Source organism: Simochromis diagramma, unplaced genomic scaffold (genome assembly GCF_900408965.1).
Source record: "Simochromis diagramma unplaced genomic scaffold, fSimDia1.1 OVJJ01000514.1, whole genome shotgun sequence".
Classification (NCBI taxonomy): domain Eukaryota; kingdom Metazoa; phylum Chordata; class Actinopteri; order Cichliformes; family Cichlidae; genus Simochromis; species Simochromis diagramma.
In genome coordinates this window covers 2,464,142-2,483,718 of record NW_024387346.1, presented here as the reverse complement: position 1 = coordinate 2,483,718, position 19,577 = coordinate 2,464,142, and the positions used below count along the sequence as shown (strand labels likewise).

Genomic DNA, 19,577 nt, shown 5'->3' with positions numbered 1-19,577 from the left:
ATAAATATAAAAACGCAAATTTTTAAAATACAATATATTTTTAAATCAAGACTTAGCAACAAGTATAGTAATATAATTCTACACATTTATAATGGAATCTACTGCTAGTCACTAGAATTTGATGAAGAATTGCGCATGCGCTCATATTGGTAGAGGCGAGGTGGGAACATCCATTCTGTTCGTTTCTTCCACAAACATAAGCATGTTTTTTTGCACAAGTTTGCAACTTTATGGACTATAAACCGGCTCAAAATACTCGTTAATTATACCCCCAAATCTGTAAGTACTCAGTTCGTTTACTTTGCTCTTATATAACAAATTTCCTTCATATACGCTGTCGAGTTGTTTCGCTTAATTACGTAGCCTAGCTAGCTGTTGCGTGTTGTATCGTAGGACCTGAGCTTCTAGTAGCTACCCTGCTTGAGTGTGAGGATACTTTAAAGCAGCATGGGACACATTTGTCAGATTAAAAATAAATAAAAAAAATAAAAAGCATCGTGCACTACTTACTGCATGTATTCAAGGGCTACCCGCCGGTGCAGCGTGCATTGTAGAGTCTTTAATGTCTTAAAAAAGGTGCTAGGGTCATCTTCAGTTCGCATACCTTTCATTTAATTTATTGTTTCTAGCTAAATGAGACATGACAGTCCAACAGGAGCTCTGCTCATACGCTAAAATTAAACGGGTGTCTACCCGATTGCTCTTGGATAGCTTTAGTCACATGGTAATTCATTAGCACTGTTTAAGATCATCCAAGACCGTATTGTAGGTTATTAAAGTCCCTTTCCACTGTGTGATTAAAAGGCAACTAAAACTATGATCCAAGTAGATGTGAAAAAAAAAATAATTTACCCAACTGAAATGTATATTAGAACTAGACTTTAGTGAAATTGTGTGTTAAGTGAAAGTAATCATCATCACCATTGTATGTCTTTACAGATTGCCAAATCATCTTTTAGGAGGCCGTGGACCTCGGCTTGACTGTGTCCACAGAGGCTAATGGTGTTTAGATGAGAACAGAAGCCATCCTTTAGTGTGAATGTGAATTTCTCTGCACGTTGTCAGATCACCTGTTTGCACAGGATGAAAATTGCAGTAGAAGGCTGTTGCCATGGGGAGCTGGACAAGATTTATGAGACAATTGAGTATCTGGAGCAGAAGGAAGGGGTGAAGGTGGACCTGCTGCTTTGCTGTGGAGACTTCCAGGCAGTGCGAAATGAGGGAGACTTGAAGTGCATGGCAGTGCCAGCCAAGTACAGAACCATGCAGACCTTTTACAAGTAAGTTCTTTGTTTATGTTGTGTTTTTGTTTGGTTTTTAAATCAAAGACACGAGTAAGGATATTTAAAACTTTATTGTCTGTGTTGCAGGTATTATTCTGGGGAGAAGAAGGCTCCGGTGTTTACCATTTTCATTGGAGGAAACCACGAGGCTTCCAATCACCTGCAAGAGCTCCCTTATGGAGGCTGGGTGGCACCAAACATTTATTATCTAGGTATAGACTGACTGATTCCAAATTTGTTTGCCAGCTTGTCTGACTCGCCACAAGCCTGACCTATATAATCACCTGTCTCCAGGTTATGCTGGTGTTATTCGCTACAAAGGGATCAGAATTGGTGGCTTATCTGGCATTTTCAAATCACATGACTACAGGAAGGGTATTTGTTTTTGTTTGTTTAGCTTTTCAAATAGTTGAGGCTCCACTGCTATGCATCATATTTACATGGAATGTTTTCACTTTAAGGCCACCATGAATTCCCTCCATATAATCCTGAAACACTTCGAAGTGCATACCACATCAGAAATATCGAGGTTTTCAAATTAAAACAGGTAAATCTCGCAAGTTCTTCCACACAACTCTAAATGTTTGTCCACTTCTTTAGCTAAATATACAATGTTAATTTTACATGATTATTTCTGCTAAGATCCAGATGCCCATAGACATTTTCATGAGCCACGACTGGCCTCGTGGAATCTACTACTATGGCAGCACGAAGGAGCTGTTACGAAAGAAGAAATTCCTTCGTCAGGAGGTGGAGTCAAACTCTCTGGGAAGTCCTGCTGCAGAGGAGCTCCTAGCTCACCTCCAGCCTAACTATTGGTTCTCTGCACATCTTCATGTGAAATTTGCTGCCATTATGCAGCATCCGGTGAGAGTGACAGTTGTTCAGTTAGAATTACTGCTGCTAATAAGGTTTAAATCGTTCTAACCATCATTTCGGTGATTTCTTATTTTCAGCCTAAAGGTAAAAGTGCACCACGCGTAACCAAATTCCTGTCTCTGGATAAATGTTTGCCCCACAGGGAATTCTTACAGGTGGGACAACTCTTTTTTTTTTTTTTCCTTTTTTTTTTTTTTAAAATTGATATATTAGGATCAGAGTCTGGGTTAAAGTGTGTGAGCTAACACCTTTTGTTTTTTCAGATTGTGGATATTCCAGAAAGACCAGGTTCATCTGAGGGTCTTGAGTATGATCCAGAGTGGCTTGCTATTCTCAAGGCTACCAACACTCTACAGAGGACCACTCCTCACCCCTGGAACCCCCCAGAGAATAATGGCTTGCATGAACGGTACACACGTATAGACATAAAAGTAACAAGGCCTGTAAAAGCAGAGTTAGCTTGTGCATGCATGATTTCAGTCTCCCAGAACTAAAACATTAGCTTGAACATAGAGCCAGTGTCACGCAGCAGGGGAAAGGTCACTCTGGAAGAGAGGATCTTGCACTTAAAACAAGCTTTGCATTGTAACTTCCCTGAGCTCTAGGTGTAAAAGGAAACTCGAGCTCAGGGAAGGCCTTTTTGTGTAGGATGTTATCACCACCTGTGTTGCCTTGGTGAAATAAGCAACAAAAATAAGCTCTATGGGGAAAAACAAGTTTGATATTTGCATGTTTTGTTTGGCAGCATGTTCTCCACAAATTAATGCCACTTTTTTTTTTTGAAGCGCAAGCAAAATGCTAATAACCAATAGGAGCACTAGAGCTAGTCACTGGAATTTTTTTTTAAACTACTCAGCTGTCTACAATGTCAAGACAGACCAAGAATGAAGTTGCTGGTGTAGCTAGTTAGACCTGTGCAAGTTAGAGAGGAAGTATGAAACTCACTGCTTCAGCTGTGGGTTTTCATTCTTTTCCTTCTTCCCAAAGCCAGCAAGCAGAACTGAGCGGGGAGCAATTTGAAGTGTGTCACACTGCTTATTCATAAAAATACATTTTACATAATGAAAATAAAGCAGAAGGAAAGATTTCTCAGGACACCAATATTTGCTTAAATCAGCTCAACGCACGTTTTCAGTGAAGCCAAAACAATACTTTACATAGTGTATTTGCATCCATACTGGGAGACGGTATAGTGGAGCCTAATAATGAGCTGCCAAGTTATTGCTTCAGATGCTTGAAGCAAAGGTCATTATGACTGAGCGGTTTTTGTTCATACTTTCTTTTATAATGTTGGATTGCATACACCCATCAGGTGGGACTTCAGCGCTTCAGAAGCCGCTATGATGCAGGTGGTGGAGGATCTGAGCGGGGAGCTTGGCATTCCAGACAACTTCAGTCCAACGGTGCAATCCTACAACCCCAACAAGCCCCATCGTCAGGCTACCCCGAGCTACAACACCAACCCTCAGACGACCGAGCTTTGCGCCAAGTTGGGTCTCACAGACATCTATGCACAGGTCGGGCGGGGAGAAGATGAGGTGGCGAGAGTTCAGGGCAGTACAGGAGGAGAGGATGACGAAGATGAAGATAGTTTGGGAAGTACTGACGAGCCCAGCGAGTATCCAACCGATACTTCAGGATTGTCAGGTTCATTTAATCCAGATGAGATCACCATAGAAGACGAGTGGGAGGAGGAGGAGGAGCTGAAAGCAGAGGTGAAAGGGGACGAGCTTTTTGATGCGAAAGCAGGTGAAATCCACACACCCAGCCGTATGGTTCTACCCGAGCCCAAATGCAGCGTCTCACCCCCTCCTGTGCCCGACCTCATGAACCTGCCACCTCCTTCCCACTCTACCCCAGCTCACGCTCAGTTTGGAGCAGACAGGGCAGGACAGGGCAGCGGCGACGATGAGGACGTCACAGCTGCGCGCATCCTAAAACGAACCAGCATTGAGAGTGGGGACGCTGGCAGCAGAGGCCCAACTCCAAGAATCAAACGCAGAAACCAGGTGATCTATACAGCAGCGGAGGATGACGAGTGTGAGGGATAGTCAGAGAGGCAGTGTAAACTTCTCCGTTAGTTTATATTCATTAATTTATGTACCTGCAGCTACTCACACGAGCTGTTCAAAGCAGAGGCATGGCTTTATTAAAATGCCCGTAAAGGTGGACTGTACACAAGCAAAGAATTTGTTTCTGGATTCAGTTTCCACAGAAATTATACCCATCAAAATGTTTCGTTGTTTAAACATGATTTTTATGTATTTTAATCCAACCAGATTTTTTAGAACACTTTCTTTTTCTGACATTGTAATTTCAAGATGATTAAAGAGGCCAGAAAGATGAGAACAGCTTTTTTTTTGTTTGTTTTTTTTTTTTTTTTTTTTTTTAAACAGAAATAATGACTTCACAGCTTTATTGAACACTTACATACCGTAGGTGCTGATGGAAAAAGCAAGTCTTTGTTTTAATTACTTGTCATCTTACTCGTACAGACCACTGAACCTACGTTAAAACACTGAATAATGACAGTGGATGCGTTTCTTGTATATAGTGAGCTGTTAGTGTTGAGAGGAACGGCACTTTTTTTTTTTTTTTTTTTTAAGCCTTCCATTTGTATACTATTTGAAAATTGTCTTAATGAGAATTCAGTTTTTCTCATCAAAATGCTTGGATATGAAAATAAAGCCGAAGAAAAGATTTCTCTGGACACAGATGTGTGTTTAAATCCCACTGATTTATAACATTGATCAGAGTCCTTTAAACGATCCATTCCAGGTTCACAAGTGTGCTCTGCTAAAGTCAACAAACATTCTCAGTGAAATTAAGACAATATTTAACATACAGTGTATTCGACAGGATCTCTACATCCATACAAAGAGCCAGTACGGTATAGCCTAATGACGGGGTGCCAGGTTTTTGGTTTATGGTGCAAACCAACGTCAGGGAGTAATCTTGCGCCTTGTCTGCAAAGCACACACTCAAAGAAAGCCCCAAACATGATTGACAGAAAGAAAACGGGGAGTAGGCACTTCTGTTTTTTTTTTGTGTATTTTTTATCTATTCTTTCCTCATTTTCTTCAGCCAAGCCTTTGACAGCCACTGAGCACACAGCTCATTCTAGTAAGGTAAAGGAAACAGTTATGCCATTTAAGCTGAACACAACATGTGCAGATATACTCCAGACCAAGGAGGTTTATTACAAGCCTCATAGTCTAAACCAAACAGGGAGGACAATGGAATTTAATCAATTCCTTGACATTTGGGAACACCATTTCCAGATGGAAAGCTATAGATGCCAATCAGAATAACGATTTAGTAGCCCTGTCCATGTCATAGTTATACACTTCACATCCAGTGTATATTACTGCTGTAAAGAGCTACAGCAAGCTTATTCACACTAACTGCATGTACCTCAATCTTTCAATAAATAATTCTCAGACTTGCTGAGCTTTAGTTTCACTAATTCAGAACTTGTCAGAAGTTGAAATGTTTACTTCACGTCTTAACTTTTTGGGTTACCATTTAGACTAAATAAGGGAGGAATCAGAGATGCTGAAGCTTATCAGTCTGCAGCCAAGAGAAGTAGGAACATGGAACATTAAATAGGTACGAATTGACTTGTGTCAGACAAACTCATTCCCGGGGTTCAATTCGGTATTTATTCACAGAAGGATCTTATTAGAGGGGAAAAGCAAGCAGCTGCAAGCTCGGGGGGGGGGGGGGGGGGGTGACTGCCGTCTCAACGGTTTGGCTCTTTTAATGCCTCGGCCCTTTTTCTCCTTTCGGGACACTCGGCAACATGTGCTGCTCAGTTTGTGCCAATCGGGGCCGTGACTGAAAATGATGCAAGGCAGAGTGAACACGAAAGAAATTTCACAATTAGTGCTAAATACTAGAACAGGCTTGCCACCATCTTCTACATTCCTCTTAATCTCAGTCTTCTCTATACCGTGTCTTTCCAAATGTGGAATCAGAGTTGTTGGTCAACAGACACGTGTGAAACGCTGTCTCTGTCCTCCATCTCTGCTTGCTTTTTTGGTTCTTCCTCTCCTCTTATTCTCTCTGCTTGAACAGGAAGATGAATGCAGAGTAAAGGCTCACCCCCTGTAAGTTGATTGAAAGAGACGAGATGGTTGTAGGGCTGTGGTGGTGTGGATGGTAGAATACAGGTGGTAGGGAGTTGTGGAAGTCTAGTTCCCTCCACAGCAGGCTCGGGTGGAATGAGCATCTGGGTCCTGCAGGTTGACTCCCCGATGTCGGGCTGCATGCGTTGGGTTTTGGGTGTCTGTTTTTGGCATCTTTTTTGCTAGATTAAAGAGAAGAGGTTTATTTAGACTGTGACAAGCATATAATTCACGAGGCAGGACTCCTGACGTCTATTAGTCTCTTCTGTGAAAGAAATTATTCTTATATAAAACACAACACTCACCAATGGCCAGGAACAGCTCATTGACGTTCATGGCTGTCTTTGCAGAGGTTTCCATAAAAAGCAAACCAGTGTCTTCGGCATATGTCTGGGCTTCCTTTACCATTCAGCATATGAAAAGATCAAATTATTACACAGTATTTAAAAAACTACTAGCACAAATGCTAAAACCTACAGATGAAAGGAACTAAAAACTGTTTTCCATTCACAAATCATGACTGTAATTCAGCATCACATATAAAAAAAAAAAAAAAGTCACATCCAACCGATTCGGACATAAGTGGTATCGTGCCATCTCTAATTTTAAGTAGCCTTAAGGAGGCATAATGGACTAATACAGTCTGAATGCTGCTTGCTAACCAAGCTTACTAGCATTGACATATAATTTTGTCCTTGGTTCTGCTCCACATATAATGATTTTGAAAACAAACCAAACACAGCATAGTGTAGTGTAAGCCAGAATGTAAGGTCTGAAGCTTTGTAATACGGATTCCCAAACCAGTGGATGGCGAGTACCCTTTTATATACAGTTTACCATTCTAAACTAAAATTTGATGGCTCCTCTTACTGAGCTCAGTTCTTGGTGTCATGGAGACCACCTTCCTCTGATATTCTGCTCCATGCTGACATCACTGTTACAAAGCCACTTTCAGCTACTCTCCTGTCACAAGAGGTTACCACAGTGTGTAGCTCCAACAGAAGCTTCTATATGTACACGCATATACAGTACATCCCAAAGGTGTTCTAGTGGATTCAGACAATAGAAGTGTGGCTGTACCGGGATCCAAAAGGTCAGTGACAGCACTTACACATTCAAACCATAGCTGACTAGTATTGTGGGCCAAAGTCAGACCAGAAAGCATTCCCCACAGTATTAAAATCCAACCGTAGTAGCCTACAATGCTGCAACAAGCATGGTTGGGGTTTTTTATTCATGCTGTGAGATAATTAAAGCAAAAGATTCACTGGGGACTATTTTGTTAGTTATGAATTGCAAGTGTGTTCCCTTTGCAGCCACATATTTCTGCTTTAGGCTAGCAGTTACAGCTAACGGCTTCAAGGCTGAAGATGTGAATCTTAATAGTCTGTCAGCTCCAACAACTGTGGCCTCTGACCTCTTTCATTAACAAGGTGCTTCTATCCATAGGACTGCTTCTGTCTTCAGGAAGTAAATCGGTTATGATTTAATTTGGACCAACAGGGGTGCGTTACCTCATACTCCACCAGTCTCTTCTCGGCCAGGTCAGCCTTGTTTCCAGCCAGGGCAATAACAATGTTAGGACTGGCCTGCCTCTGCAGCTCCTTCACCCAGGCCTTGGCTCTCTCAAACGTCTCCTGCACAAACACAGAACCAAGGTCAGATAAACTACCATGGAGATACCAAGCAAATATGATGAGATTAACTTTTCACCTTTGAGCTGATGCAAATAATGGAGCTGGGCAGTATGATGTATTAACTTCTTTCAAAAGTGCGACATTCAAATGAAACGTCAGTAAGTTCAAAGCCTCTGTGTTGGAAGCATGACTGAGGTACTGACAGAAATACAGGGAGTGCAGAATTATTAGGCAAGTTGTATTTTTGAGGAATAATCTTATTATTGAACAACAACCATGTTCTCAATGAACCCAAAAAACTCATTAATATCAAAGCTGAATGTTTTTGGAAGTAGTTTTTAGTTTGTTTTTAGTTTTAGCTATTTTAGGGGGATATCTGTGTGTGCAGGTGACTATTACTGTGCATAATTATTAGGCAACTTAACAAAAAACAAATATATACCCATTTCAATTATTTATTTTTACCAGTGAAACCAATATAACATCTCCACATTCACAAATATACATTTCTGACATTCAAAAACAAAACAAAAACAAATCAGCGACCAATATCGCCACCTTTCTTTGCAAGGACACTCAAAAGCCTGCCATCCATGGATTCTGTCCGTGTTTTGATCTGTTCACCATCAACATTGCGTGCAGCAGCAACCACAGCCTCCCAGACACTGTTCAGAGAGGTGTACTGTTTTCCCTCCTTGTAAATCTCACATTTGATGATGGACCACAGGTTCTCAATGGGGTTCAGATCAGGTGAACAAGGTGGCCATGTCATTAGTTTTTCTTCTTTTATACCCTTTCTTGCCAGCCACGCTGTGGAGTACTTGGACGCGTGTGATGGAGCATTGTCCTGCATGAAAATCATGTTTTTCTTGAAGGACGCAGACTTCTTCCTGTACCACTGCTTGAAGAAGGTGTCTTCCAGAAACTGGCAGTAGGACTGGGAGTTGAGCTTGACTCCATCCTCAACCCGAAAAGGCCCCACAAGCTCATCTTTGATGATACCAGCCCAAACCAGTACTCCACCTCCACCTTGCTGGCGTCTGAGTCGGACTGGAGCTCTCTGCCCTTTACCAATCCAGCCACGGGCCCATCCATCTGGCCCATCAAGACTCACTCTCATTTCATCAGTCCATAAAACCTTAGAAAAACCAGTCTTGAGATATTTCTTGGCCCGGTCTTGACGTTTCAGCTTGTGTGTCTTGTTCAGTGGTGGTCGTCTTTCAGCCTTTCTTACCTTGGCCATGTCTCTGAGTATTGCACACCTTGTGCTTTTGGGCACTCCAGTGATGTTGCAGCTCTGAAATATGGCCAAACTGGTGGCAAGTGGCATCTTGGCAGCTGCACGCTTGACTTTTCTCAGTTCATGGGCAGTTATTTTGCGCCTTGGTTTTTCCACACGCTTCTTGCGACCCTGTTGACTATTTTGAATGAAACGCTTGATTGTTCGATGATCACGCTTCAGAAGCTTTGCAATTTTGAGACTGCTGCATCCCTCTGCAAGATATCTCACTATTTTTGACTTTTCTGAGCCTGTCAAGTCCTTCTTTTGACCCATTTTGCCAAAGGAAAGGACGTTGCCTAATAATTATGCACACCTGATATAGGGTGTTGATGTCATTAGACCACACCCCTTCTCATTACAGAGATGCACATCACCTAATATGCTTAATTGGTAGTAGGCTTTCGAGCCTATACAGCTTGGAGTAAGACAACATGCATGAAGAGGATGATGTGGACAAAATACTCATTTGCCTAATAATTCTGCACTCCCTGTAGCACCGCTGAAAGTTACTTGTTAAAATGTAAAAGTCTGAAGACACAGTATGTGTTAAAAAATGCCCAGGATTTTCTTTACTTGTATTTGCATAGTCTAACACAGACAGTCAGGCTAAGTAATCCCACAAAGGTGGTCATCGGCCTGATTAGTCCATCCAAGAAGGAGGTGTGTGTCGCTTACAGCACATAAACCAGTTGCAACATGGACAGGTCCCAGGAGATATTTTACAAATAAAAGAGCAAATTTTAACGTCTCTCTATATTCTCTTTTTCTGCCTTCCCTTTCCCCATCACCACCAGAACCAGTTAGGAAACTATGGGCATCTGCCTAAAGCATGGTTCTGTACGAGATCTGTTCCTGTTTAAACTGAGTTTTTCCTCCCTGCTGTCACCAAGTACTTGCTCAATGGATATTATCATCCTTGTGCACTGTTATTGTGAATGAGTGTTGTATACATAAAATCTAATTTAATAAACATAAAAAATATGAAGTGGTCGAACATATAATACATGTTGAATGAATGTAATATATTTGTTGTGACACATGATTTGAGTGGTCATAAAAATAAAAACTCCATTAAGGAAAGCTGGCAAAACATTTCAACTGCCACTTCATAGACCTTACAGTATCAGTGGCCATCATGACAACACAAGAAGATCAGACTCAAACTGTGAGTACACAGACACGGGAAGAAGCTGCTAACGCCACACAGAAAGGCCCAGCCAGACGGTGGATTTACACTGTCACACAGGACAAATATAAAAACATGTTGTAAACCATTAAGTAGATCAAAACGCAAATTTGTGTTTCAACATCAGCCAGTACACGAACTGGATGCAAGGTTCAAAGTTTCTATCATTCACATTGCGCTCAAGAATCTTTATTCCTTGTTGAAGCTTCACACTGGGCTTAGGGGCTCTTCCGGGGATGGTGACACTATTTCCCAGAGACATTCATCAGTAGGTGGTGGTTTTGCATTTGCCAAATGTCTTATCTTAAATATACAGATGCGAAGCACAAGCTACCATGGCGATTTAACTCAGTACCACCTTCATAATTCAAAACCCAGGGGTTCAATTCAATTCAATTTTATTTATACAGCGCCAAATCACAACAACAGTCGCCTCGAGGCATTTTATATTGTACAGTAGATCCTACAATAATAGATACAGAGAAAAATCCAACGATCATAGAGAAGATAACTTCAGGTGAACCCTGAAGTTCACCTGAAGTTATCCTCCAACTCTAGCTCTGGGATCATGGGAGCTGGAGATTGAACCACCATCCTTCCAGTTATCAGATGGCCTACTCTACCTTCATAGTCACACCTAACTTCCTGAATTTCAATGATACCAAATATATCCATGTCTAATGATGTAGAGAATGTGGGACGACAAAAAAAAGAGGAAAGGAAAGAACTCGAGGAGTTTCCAGGTTAATACTGATATTAGGCTGTGGGAGACATTTATGCGTTTCTACAACTGTCTTTCAGTGAGAATCTTTACATGATTGATTTAGGTAAATGAAATGAATTGTGAATGTTGAAAAATACCTGTAGGCAGCAGTCCGACATTTTAGAACAAATATCAGTGCAGCCAAGACCTACTGAAATTAGGAAATATTTCTACGTACCGGCTTGGTGATGTCAAAGACAACAATAGCAGCCTGAGCGCCACGATAGTACATGGGAGCCAGGCTGTGGTATCGCTCCTGTCCTGCAGTGTCCCAGATCTCAAACTTCACTGTGGTATCATCAAGACACACCGACTGTGCCAGGAATGCAGCTGGACATAAAAAAGAAGCATGATAGATCATTATGGGGTTCTTAAATCCCCCCCCCCCCCCAATCAATCACCTGATTAGGAGTTCTCCCAGTTCTTACCTCCTATAGTGGTCTCTTGGAACTCATCAAACTGCCCTTTGACAAAACGCAGCACCAAACTGGACTTGCCCACAGCCATGTCCCCCAGCAGCACCAACTTGAACTGGCAAATCTTGGTCTGCGTTAGTGTGCCGTTGGAGCGGCCTCCGCTCCCTCTGGAGCTCATACTGACCAGAGACAGCAGGGGGGCTGGGCCTCCTCCCTGAGTGGGGACAGGTGCTTTTGGTCACTTGTGCTGCTTCCCAAAACAGACCGAGAGTCACGTGTCACTGACGACGTCTTGACCTCTGTTCTAGCCGTGTTTGGTCTGTGTGAAAAAGCCAGTAGAGTTTTATTTCGGTTCAAGATTACACACTGTCTGCCCTATATACACATATCCTTCTTCCTCAAGGTAACAAATCTTCTCCCGGCGGATCCATACTTTTTAAAGATTAGAAGTTTTCTATGTGATCAAGCACAAGTTTTAATTGCGACTGTAATGTCTCACGTGTACTACCTCTGAATGTTATCACGCCTTACCTCATGAAACGGAAATCCAAGCCGATCCAGAAATAAGTTCTAAAGATTTAAGCCTCATAGGAGGGATGGAGGTCTCGCATACAATCCAGCACCTGTTTAAATCCTAACTGCATTGCACAATATGTACCAACCTTCACATGCTGCTGCGTTCACTGAATAAGAGATGTGTGGGGAGAATAGCGGCCCATTTGATCTGGAGTTTACTGGGGATGCTGCGCTTCTAATTGCTCTCTCCTACCTCAGACACTCGACGCTAACAACCCCCCTCCCCCCGGCACTGCAGCACTTTCTCCATTTGAAACATTAACCTCAGCACCCCGCTGACACGCGTCAGGACAAGAGAGCAGACGGATGACATCCTGGCGTACTCGTGTTGAGGCAACTCCCACAATGACTGTTATCAGATCAGCAACCCTTATCTCGGTTTATGTGCTAGCGGGACAGCGATCCGAGCATTCGGTTCGGACGACACAAAACTGAAACAAAGCCTCGCATTTCGACGCCCAATGAAACACAGCCGTTCCAGCCGAGCGTATAAGTAACACAGAGGTACTGAGAGGAAAACATAAGTCTATTTACCGTGTATAGTGTCGTTTCAGCCGTGCGGGTAGCGCTGACTTAACTGTTGACAATTTGGCTATCAGCTGGTGAAAGAAAAAAATGTTAACGCTTCCTGGAAATTGGCGCATGCGCACTGAGTGCCGCATTGTCAATTCTGGGAAGAAAAGAAGAGCCGCATATCCTTTGATTTTTTTTCACTCGTCTTTATATGGCACTTTTTAAAAATACAAATTTAGATCAATTATAAGAGTCACAGAACACAAGTTCGACGAACAAAATACCGCTCACAGTAAGAATGACAAATTCATAGAAATGATTCATTCTCAGAAAACACATCACCCCCTCTGGAAACGTTCTTTCTCGTCTGGTTATATTTTTTCCGATCTTTAAAAGGTATTCTAGGAAACGTAGACGGGGTTATTGTAGTGAATTCTTTGGGTAATATATTGGCAACCTTCTAGAAGCTCCTCTGAAGGTTATTATTTTTGATAACCTCTAAGGAGCGTTACCTAAAGTTAATATTTAAATTTAAATATATATACATAGTTAAAAGAAAACCTGGTAAATGGTTTCACAAACAATAGAATTCCGGAATGTCCATTTAAAAAAAAGAGACTAAACTTTTTATCATTGTATGAATGCACAAAGCATTGTATAATTTAATTATTGCCTTTATTTTCGACAAAGATTTAAATCCTTTTTTGAAAATAGAAAAATATGGCAGTCATTGATAATATTAACCCGAGGCTTTTAGCTTTTAGTCAAATTTTAATGTTTTAATGGCGACAAAAGTTGCTCAATAACTAGCAGATAATCATAATAATCGAGGCACAGACACCAACACATTTCCTGTTGGTGTCTGAATGGAGTTTCAGTGATTAATTAACCGCGTGGTTTTCTGTTGCAGCCTCCGGGCTGCAGGGGGCGCCGGAGAAATCCTGGGAAATATCTCGGAAGTCAATACCACGTGAAGGATGTTTGACTTGTTTTCACCGGTGCACTGCTGTGCAGGCACACAAATGTGTCGGTCTGTTTTTATTTAAGACATTGTGGGAAACGTGGAGGTGTTTTATTGTGACGTTATGCGATAACTTGCCGTCACTATGCCAGCAACAAACAGAAAAGCGCAGAAGAAGGGGAGGGACACCGCCGTAAGTGTTGTTTCACTATTCACAGTACTTAACAGTATTATGTGTAAACACACCACTGTTTACTTTAGCTCTACTATATTATGAAGTATACGATGTCAATTATATTGTTCTGCTGATGGTTGAACCACAATATTGCTGTTGTATTCAAAAAATATTAGATGTGTAAGAAGATATTAAAAATGAGCTCAGTCTCTGCCTATTACAGCACTACATGCCAGATGGTTACTAGTACATATGTAATAGAATAAGATGTATCACAGTACAGCTCTGTGTGTTTCTTGAACCCTAGACTAGCTTTGCATGATTCACAGTTAAAAATAAGTCATATTTACCTAAAACTTTAGGGACTTCTCATGCATGCGCTAACCTCATTATTTGAATCTGTGGCCGTGTTTAATTTGAGAATCCACCCCTGTAACAGTAGTCTCATTGCACATGTGCATACTTTTAAATGATGATATGAGTATATGCAACATTTGTATGTATATGTGACATCCTTCAACGGAAGGATAAGAAAGAAGATCATTAAAGGTCTTAAAAAGTTTTGCACTGTGTTTTGGGAGATTTATTTCTGCTGGTTCTTTGTTGTTCCTTAAAACAGTTACAGGGAACCAATGACAGCAGTGTGGTGAGCAAAGTGTCTGCTGCAGCACAGGGCTACTTCAACGACACCTTCCTTCAACACTTTGTGTGCAAAGTGGCCAGGAGAGCACCGCTTATCAACAGGTCAGATATTGTTTTCTCTTCTTTCATGCACCTCGGATGTATGTGGTGATGGTTTACTCTATAAACAAAATGTATACAGTAAGCAGAAGCAATAGAATTACTCTCATGTGCAGGGGAGGTGATGCACACCACATGTATGTATGTAGCTGGCAGGGGGTACTGGGTAAAACTGTCTTGTGTAAATTAAAGTTTCTTTGGATGTTTCAGGGGCTATTATGTGCGCTGGAAAGCTGTGGACCACTGTGTGAGGAAATTCCTTCAGATTACAGAAAAATGCCCTGAAAGACAGGTAAGCTGTCAGCGTATCGTCCAATCAGTCTTTCTGGAAGCAGGTCACTTGTAATCATGTAATACCTCTTGGCACTTACTAGAGCAGTTATTTTAAATCATTATCCAGAGTAGTGGTCATTTCACTGATCAAAGGAAAACAAAAAGTGTCTATAGAATCTGAGTCAAATATGATTTAAAAATGCACAACGTTCACTGACTTAATGTTTAAAAAGCTTTTTCTCTTTAAGGCTGCCATCATCTTCCATGTTACCAAATGTTCCCATCTTTTGTATAGGTTTCCATTCCGATTGGTGTCTTTATTTTTCAACCTCACTTCCCTGGTTTAGATCTTGTCTTTGGGTGCGGGCTTCGACTCTTTGTATTTCCGCCTACATGGAGATGGAGCTCTGAGCGGGGCTGTTGTGTTTGAGGTAGATTTTCCTGATGTCTCTCAGCGCAAGGCTGCCCTCATCACTTCTAATATAACACTAAGGGGGATGATAGACTCCCAGTCACTGTCACTTACAGGTTTGTCTTTTTTTTCTTGGTAGTGGTTTAAAAAAATTATTTGTCAGGTAAAAGATGTAAGAGGTTAGTATGGCATAGTTTAGTTTGGTGAATGGCTGCTTGTGTTTCTTCAGGACCTGTTTATGTGTCCAGCAGTCAGTACCGTCTGTTAGGAGTGGATGTTAGAGAGGAGTCCAAGGTGGAAGAGGCTCTGCGTGTAGCTGGGCTGGACTGGGCTGCCCCTACCCTGATTCTTTCTGAAGTGGTGCTCACCTACATGGAAACACAATGGTGCAGTAATGTATAAAATGTGAACTAGAGATGAATTTGCATACACTTGGGCGTGTAACGCTAGTTAGATGATGGCAATATGTAGCAAAAACTGAGAATTTATGATCAAAGCAAATCACATTTAAAGCCGTTGGATGTTGTGTGTCTTTCAGGTCTGATGCCATCATTGGTTGGGCAGCAAAGCTCCTGCCACAGTCTCTCTTTGTTATGTATGAGCAGATCCATCCGCACGATCCCTTTGGTCAGATCATGCAGGAGCATTTCCAGAAACTCAATTCAACTCTGCATGCACTTCGACAATACCCAGACACCGCCGCACAAAGGCACCGCTTCCTGGACAAGGTCAGTACACAAGCTATACACAAGACACTTCCTGTATCTTTTCACTTCTTTGAACAAGCACAATGTAACATACCTCAGACCCAGGTACCAATTGAATAAAAAAAAACACAGTCGAGGCATATTCAAAACGTCCCTGTTCCTCCTGTGAAGGTTAAATATATGGCGTCTTTGTCTCCAGGGCTGGGAGGAGTGCGTGTGCCTGGATATGAATAATTTCCTCTTCGGGCTGGTCCCTGAGGAGGAGAGATGCAGATTGGAGACCCTGGAGCCTTTTGATGAATATGAGGTCAGCTGGGTCTCAGCGATGCATCTTCTATAAAAGTGTGCACTACTGATCAGAAGAGCTCACTTGATTTGGTTTGGATGACACATTTTGTCATTTATCACTAAACCGCTGCCGAAAGTTTATTTATTGTTGTGACCTTTAGAAAACCTCTTTTCCAATTAGTGTTAGTACAGCTGAAAACCACAGTGCTTATTCAAGAAGCGATCTGTGTTTGTAGTTGAGTGTCGGCCTCTGTGGGGAGGAGTGCACACAATGAAGATGTTAGGATTATTTGACTCTACAGTTTCCAACTATGAGGGGAGAGTGTGTCCAGTCTGGCCCTCTCTCTGTGGTTTTTGGGAACCCTTATGGACGGCATGCTGGAGCAATGGTTCATTCTTTCACCTCACCATAAAATGCTCTAGTTTTGAACCCGGGCACTTTCACACTGGCTTCACTCTGCACACCTGAAAGCTACACCCGTCTTTTATTTTGTCTCTCACGTACCACTTACTTTTTACCTTCATCATTTGTAATATAAGTATCTTTGAACCTGCTATTAAACAAAGAGTAAAACAGTCAACACAGTAGCTAACATCAAAATCATTCAATGATTGTAGAAGAAGAGCTTTATGGAAAAGTTACAAATGAACTTTATAAAATTTGGTGTTAGTTCAAATAAAGAAGATTTAAAACATCATTTTATTTTTTGGCACACACCGAACGACTGCAGGTGTCCATAAGTTTCAGTTGCAGTACTTCAGTATCTAACTAACATCATAAAGGGAATAATAATTTTTAAGAGGCAGTTAATTTCAAATGCAATATAAAAACGGCCAACTGTACACATACAAAATGATATACAATAAATGATGACAATAAATAATGAAAAGTGAGTGATTTTTAAAAAAAAATCTGCTTAATTTCATGTTAGTGTTAGTGCGTCTAACCTGTGAGCATAGTGTACATTCTAACACTGACTCCTCACCTGTCTGCTCTCAGGAGTGGCACCAGAAATGTTCCCATTACTTCATCCTTACTGCATCTCGAGGCGCTTTGATGGCACAGGCTTTACTCCCTCGAGCTCCAGGTAGCTTTCACTTTCCACTCCTCGACTTGACACTAACAAGCATTTGAAATGGGACGTTCTGTATGCATGTTGAAGTTGTGTTGTTGCTTTAGAATCTCCTGTGCCATCTGTTGGCCCTTCTTGGAGCACAACAGCCCTGAGTGTTCGGACCACACCGGTATGCGTGGAGGGGCTGGGGATGGCTTCTGCGTCAGTGAGGCCAGGGTGGGTCCTGCTAACAGGAGGCTCCAGCAGAGGAGGCAGAAGAGCAGCGATCAGACTCCTGCTCAGAGAACAGGAAGGCTGGAGGTCCGTCAGTGTGGAGCCATCGGCAGATGTTGGTGAGGGTTTTTTTTTTCTTTGGGGTGAGGGGCAGCCGGTCTTGATTTAGCCAGGAAAAGTTAGTAATTTTCCCTTCTTATCCCAGGTGTGCGACTTTACCACACAGTTACCCCTATACCTGGAGTGGGTGCTGTGGTATTTGGAGGTCGCTCCTCTCCACTCAACCCGGTCAGAAGCCTTTTCAAAATGACCTTTAGCCTCTGTGGTGCTCTGGAGTCAGGGGGCCAAGATGCACCGAAGCTTTGTATGGAGGAGATGATGTGTACAGGCAGTCCACCACCGCCAAGATGGAGGCACTCTGCTACCCTAACCAGACACAGAGGTGAGGGAAAACAGGAAGTCTTGTAGGATCCTTTTGCCTCACACTCTTTCTTTTTTTTCCCTCTTCCTGTTTGTAGCTTTTTCTTTCTTTTTCTCTTTTTTTCATTCCATTTGTTCTTTTGCTTTATGCTTTTCTCACATCTTTGCTTCGCCTTCTCTCTGCCAGTCTTTTATCCCATCCCTGCTTTTTCGTTACACACTGACTCCCTGTCACATCTCTGCAGGCAGAGAGTTTGTGTTTGTGTTTGGTGGAAAGAACCAATCGGGGGCTGTTTTGGGTGACGGATACTTCCTGAGTGTCGACCAGCAGCACTGGACTGAGGTTTGCTTGTTGTTACAATTTTAAACCCAGATTCTTAATGTTGCACGCACAAGTTTATTATCACATCACACAGGGCCCGTATGCATATAAACCTCCACATATTAGATATGTAAGGTATATTTTGAAGGAGTCATTTAGTAGATTTCAAGAATACAAGTATGGAGCAAGAACATAACGTGCACATGACTCATACATGACCACTGGGTGTCATTTACAGATCCCAGTAGAGGGCGTAGCACCAGAGGCTCGCCACTCTCACTCTGCATGCTCATATAAAGGTGGTGGTGTGGTGTTTGGAGGGCTGAGCAGAGCAGGAGTGCCCCTGGATGACACGGTAATCCTGACACCAACTGAAAGAGGCTTCTGCTGGGAGAGAATAGATGTACAGCCCCCTCCTGTACCCAGGTCTGTTGTGCCTCAGACACCATAACCAAACTCCAAGTTTCTGCTAAAGAAACTCTCTGATGAGATTTCCATTGTGTGCTTCGTTTTAGATACTCTCACTGTGCCCATGTGAGTGGTGAGAAGCTGGTTGTGGTAGGTGGAGTCTGGCTGCATTCAGACGGCGTGCCAGGCGTTGTTGTGATCAACATCACCACGTGCAGCAGTATGGAGTACAGTCTGGACACGGTTAGTGATCATTTATTGCACTTACAGTTATTCTAAAGGAAATCTAGCACCAACCAATGTTCTTCATCGACCTCAGGCCTTAAAGCCTCCAGGTTTGTTGCTTAAAAACTAGCACTGTTCCACTTCTGTGAGGAAAAGCAGAACTGAATTATCCGATGTTAATTACTAATCTATGTCCTGTCATGTGTAGACCTCAGTGCCCTGGCCTCTGATGCTCCACTCATTTTGCTCTGAGATGACGGACTCAGAAGATCCAGAGCTGCTCTTGATAGGTGGAGGAGGAAACTGTTTCTCTTTTGGGACTCACTGGAACCCTCAGCCTGTCACTGTGGACCTCAAACTCATGCTGGGCTGAATCAGCCTTGAGTATTTCCAAAATAAAGTACCAAAGGGTGGACTTATGTCAAGTCTGTTGAAGGGTCCAGACAAGTGCCTGCTTCCTATTGTAATTTTCATAATTATGTAAGAAAACTTCTCATATTGACCGAGCAGCAACCTCCAGGGTGCCGAAGCAGAAGTGCCCGAAACTGTAGTTCCTCTAGTGGCCACTCGAGGCAGAGACTCCCATATTATAATGTTCAACTTTACAGCAGAAATAAACATTTCTACAACCTGTTCCAGAGATATGTTTTGTCTTTATAACTTATTTCTTCCTTTAACTATACAGACCCCTTAT

At 42.2% G+C, this 19,577-nt stretch overlaps 3 protein-coding genes across 5 annotated transcripts; 2 read left to right on the top strand and 1 right to left on the bottom strand.

Annotated features, from left to right (window-relative positions):
* The first annotated feature begins 126 nt into the window (after positions 1-126).
* dbr1 (debranching RNA lariats 1) lies at positions 127-4,834 on the top strand. Its single transcript, XM_040006786.1, has 9 exons — positions 127-279; positions 940-1,280; positions 1,371-1,495; positions 1,578-1,658; positions 1,745-1,830; positions 1,926-2,150; positions 2,240-2,317; positions 2,426-2,571; positions 3,475-4,834. The coding sequence occupies exons 2-9, from the start codon at positions 1,084-1,086 to the stop codon at positions 4,211-4,213; spliced, it is 1,677 nt and encodes a 558-aa protein (XP_039862720.1). The 5' UTR covers positions 127-279; positions 940-1,083; the 3' UTR covers positions 4,214-4,834.
* Positions 4,714-12,813, bottom strand: rab5b (RAB5B, member RAS oncogene family). Of its 2 annotated transcripts, none has more exons than XM_040006787.1 (6): positions 12,684-12,813; positions 11,586-11,892; positions 11,336-11,487; positions 7,804-7,926; positions 6,595-6,688; positions 4,714-6,471 (listed from the first exon to the last, which is right to left on the bottom strand). In XM_040006787.1, the coding sequence occupies exons 2-6, from the start codon at positions 11,749-11,751 to the stop codon at positions 6,356-6,358; spliced, it is 651 nt and encodes a 216-aa protein (XP_039862721.1). In that variant the 5' UTR covers positions 11,752-11,892; positions 12,684-12,813; the 3' UTR covers positions 4,714-6,355. The 2 variants fall into 2 exon arrangements, with proteins under 2 accessions (XP_039862721.1, XP_039862722.1); XM_040006788.1 differs by having other exon boundaries at positions 11,586-11,787; positions 12,684-12,809.
* A 545-nt stretch (positions 12,814-13,358) lies between these two features.
* lcmt2 (leucine carboxyl methyltransferase 2) lies at positions 13,359-19,516 on the top strand. 2 transcript variants are annotated; one of them, XM_040006780.1, is made up of 14 exons: positions 13,359-13,816; positions 14,418-14,542; positions 14,750-14,831; positions 15,160-15,340; positions 15,454-15,610; positions 15,763-15,952; positions 16,131-16,238; positions 17,220-17,307; positions 17,400-17,627; positions 17,714-17,950; positions 18,174-18,271; positions 18,489-18,676; positions 18,766-18,901; positions 19,092-19,516. In XM_040006780.1, the coding sequence occupies exons 1-14, from the start codon at positions 13,769-13,771 to the stop codon at positions 19,254-19,256; spliced, it is 2,031 nt and encodes a 676-aa protein (XP_039862714.1). In that variant the 5' UTR covers positions 13,359-13,768; the 3' UTR covers positions 19,257-19,516. The 2 variants fall into 2 exon arrangements, with proteins under 2 accessions (XP_039862714.1, XP_039862715.1); XM_040006781.1 differs by lacking the exons at positions 13,359-13,816; positions 14,418-14,542 and having other exon boundaries at positions 15,108-15,340.
* The last annotated feature ends 61 nt before the right edge of the window (positions 19,517-19,577 follow it).

Coding starts and splice junctions, on each gene's coding strand:
- dbr1 (XM_040006786.1), top strand. CDS start 1,084: ATGAAAATTGCAGTAGAAGGCTGTTGCCATGGGGAGCTGGACAAGATT. Junction 1,659..1,744: donor ATCACATGACTACAGGAAGG/GTATTTGTTTTT, acceptor TTTCACTTTAAG/GCCACCATGAATTCCCTCCA. Junction 2,572..3,474: donor AATAATGGCTTGCATGAACG/GTACACACGTAT, acceptor TACACCCATCAG/GTGGGACTTCAGCGCTTCAG.
- rab5b (XM_040006787.1), bottom strand. CDS start 11,751: ATGAGCTCCAGAGGGAGCGGAGGCCGCTCCAACGGCACACTAACGCAG. Junction 11,488..11,585: donor CCAAGAGACCACTATAGGAG/GTAAGAACTGGG, acceptor TTTTATGTCCAG/CTGCATTCCTGGCACAGTCG. Junction 6,472..6,594: donor TGAGCTGTTCCTGGCCATTG/GTGAGTGTTGTG, acceptor TCTTTAATCTAG/CAAAAAAGATGCCAAAAACA.
- lcmt2 (XM_040006780.1), top strand. CDS start 13,769: ATGCCAGCAACAAACAGAAAAGCGCAGAAGAAGGGGAGGGACACCGCC. Junction 14,543..14,749: donor AGAGCACCGCTTATCAACAG/GTCAGATATTGT, acceptor TGGATGTTTCAG/GGGCTATTATGTGCGCTGGA. Junction 17,951..18,173: donor TACCCTAACCAGACACAGAG/GTGAGGGAAAAC, acceptor ACATCTCTGCAG/GCAGAGAGTTTGTGTTTGTG.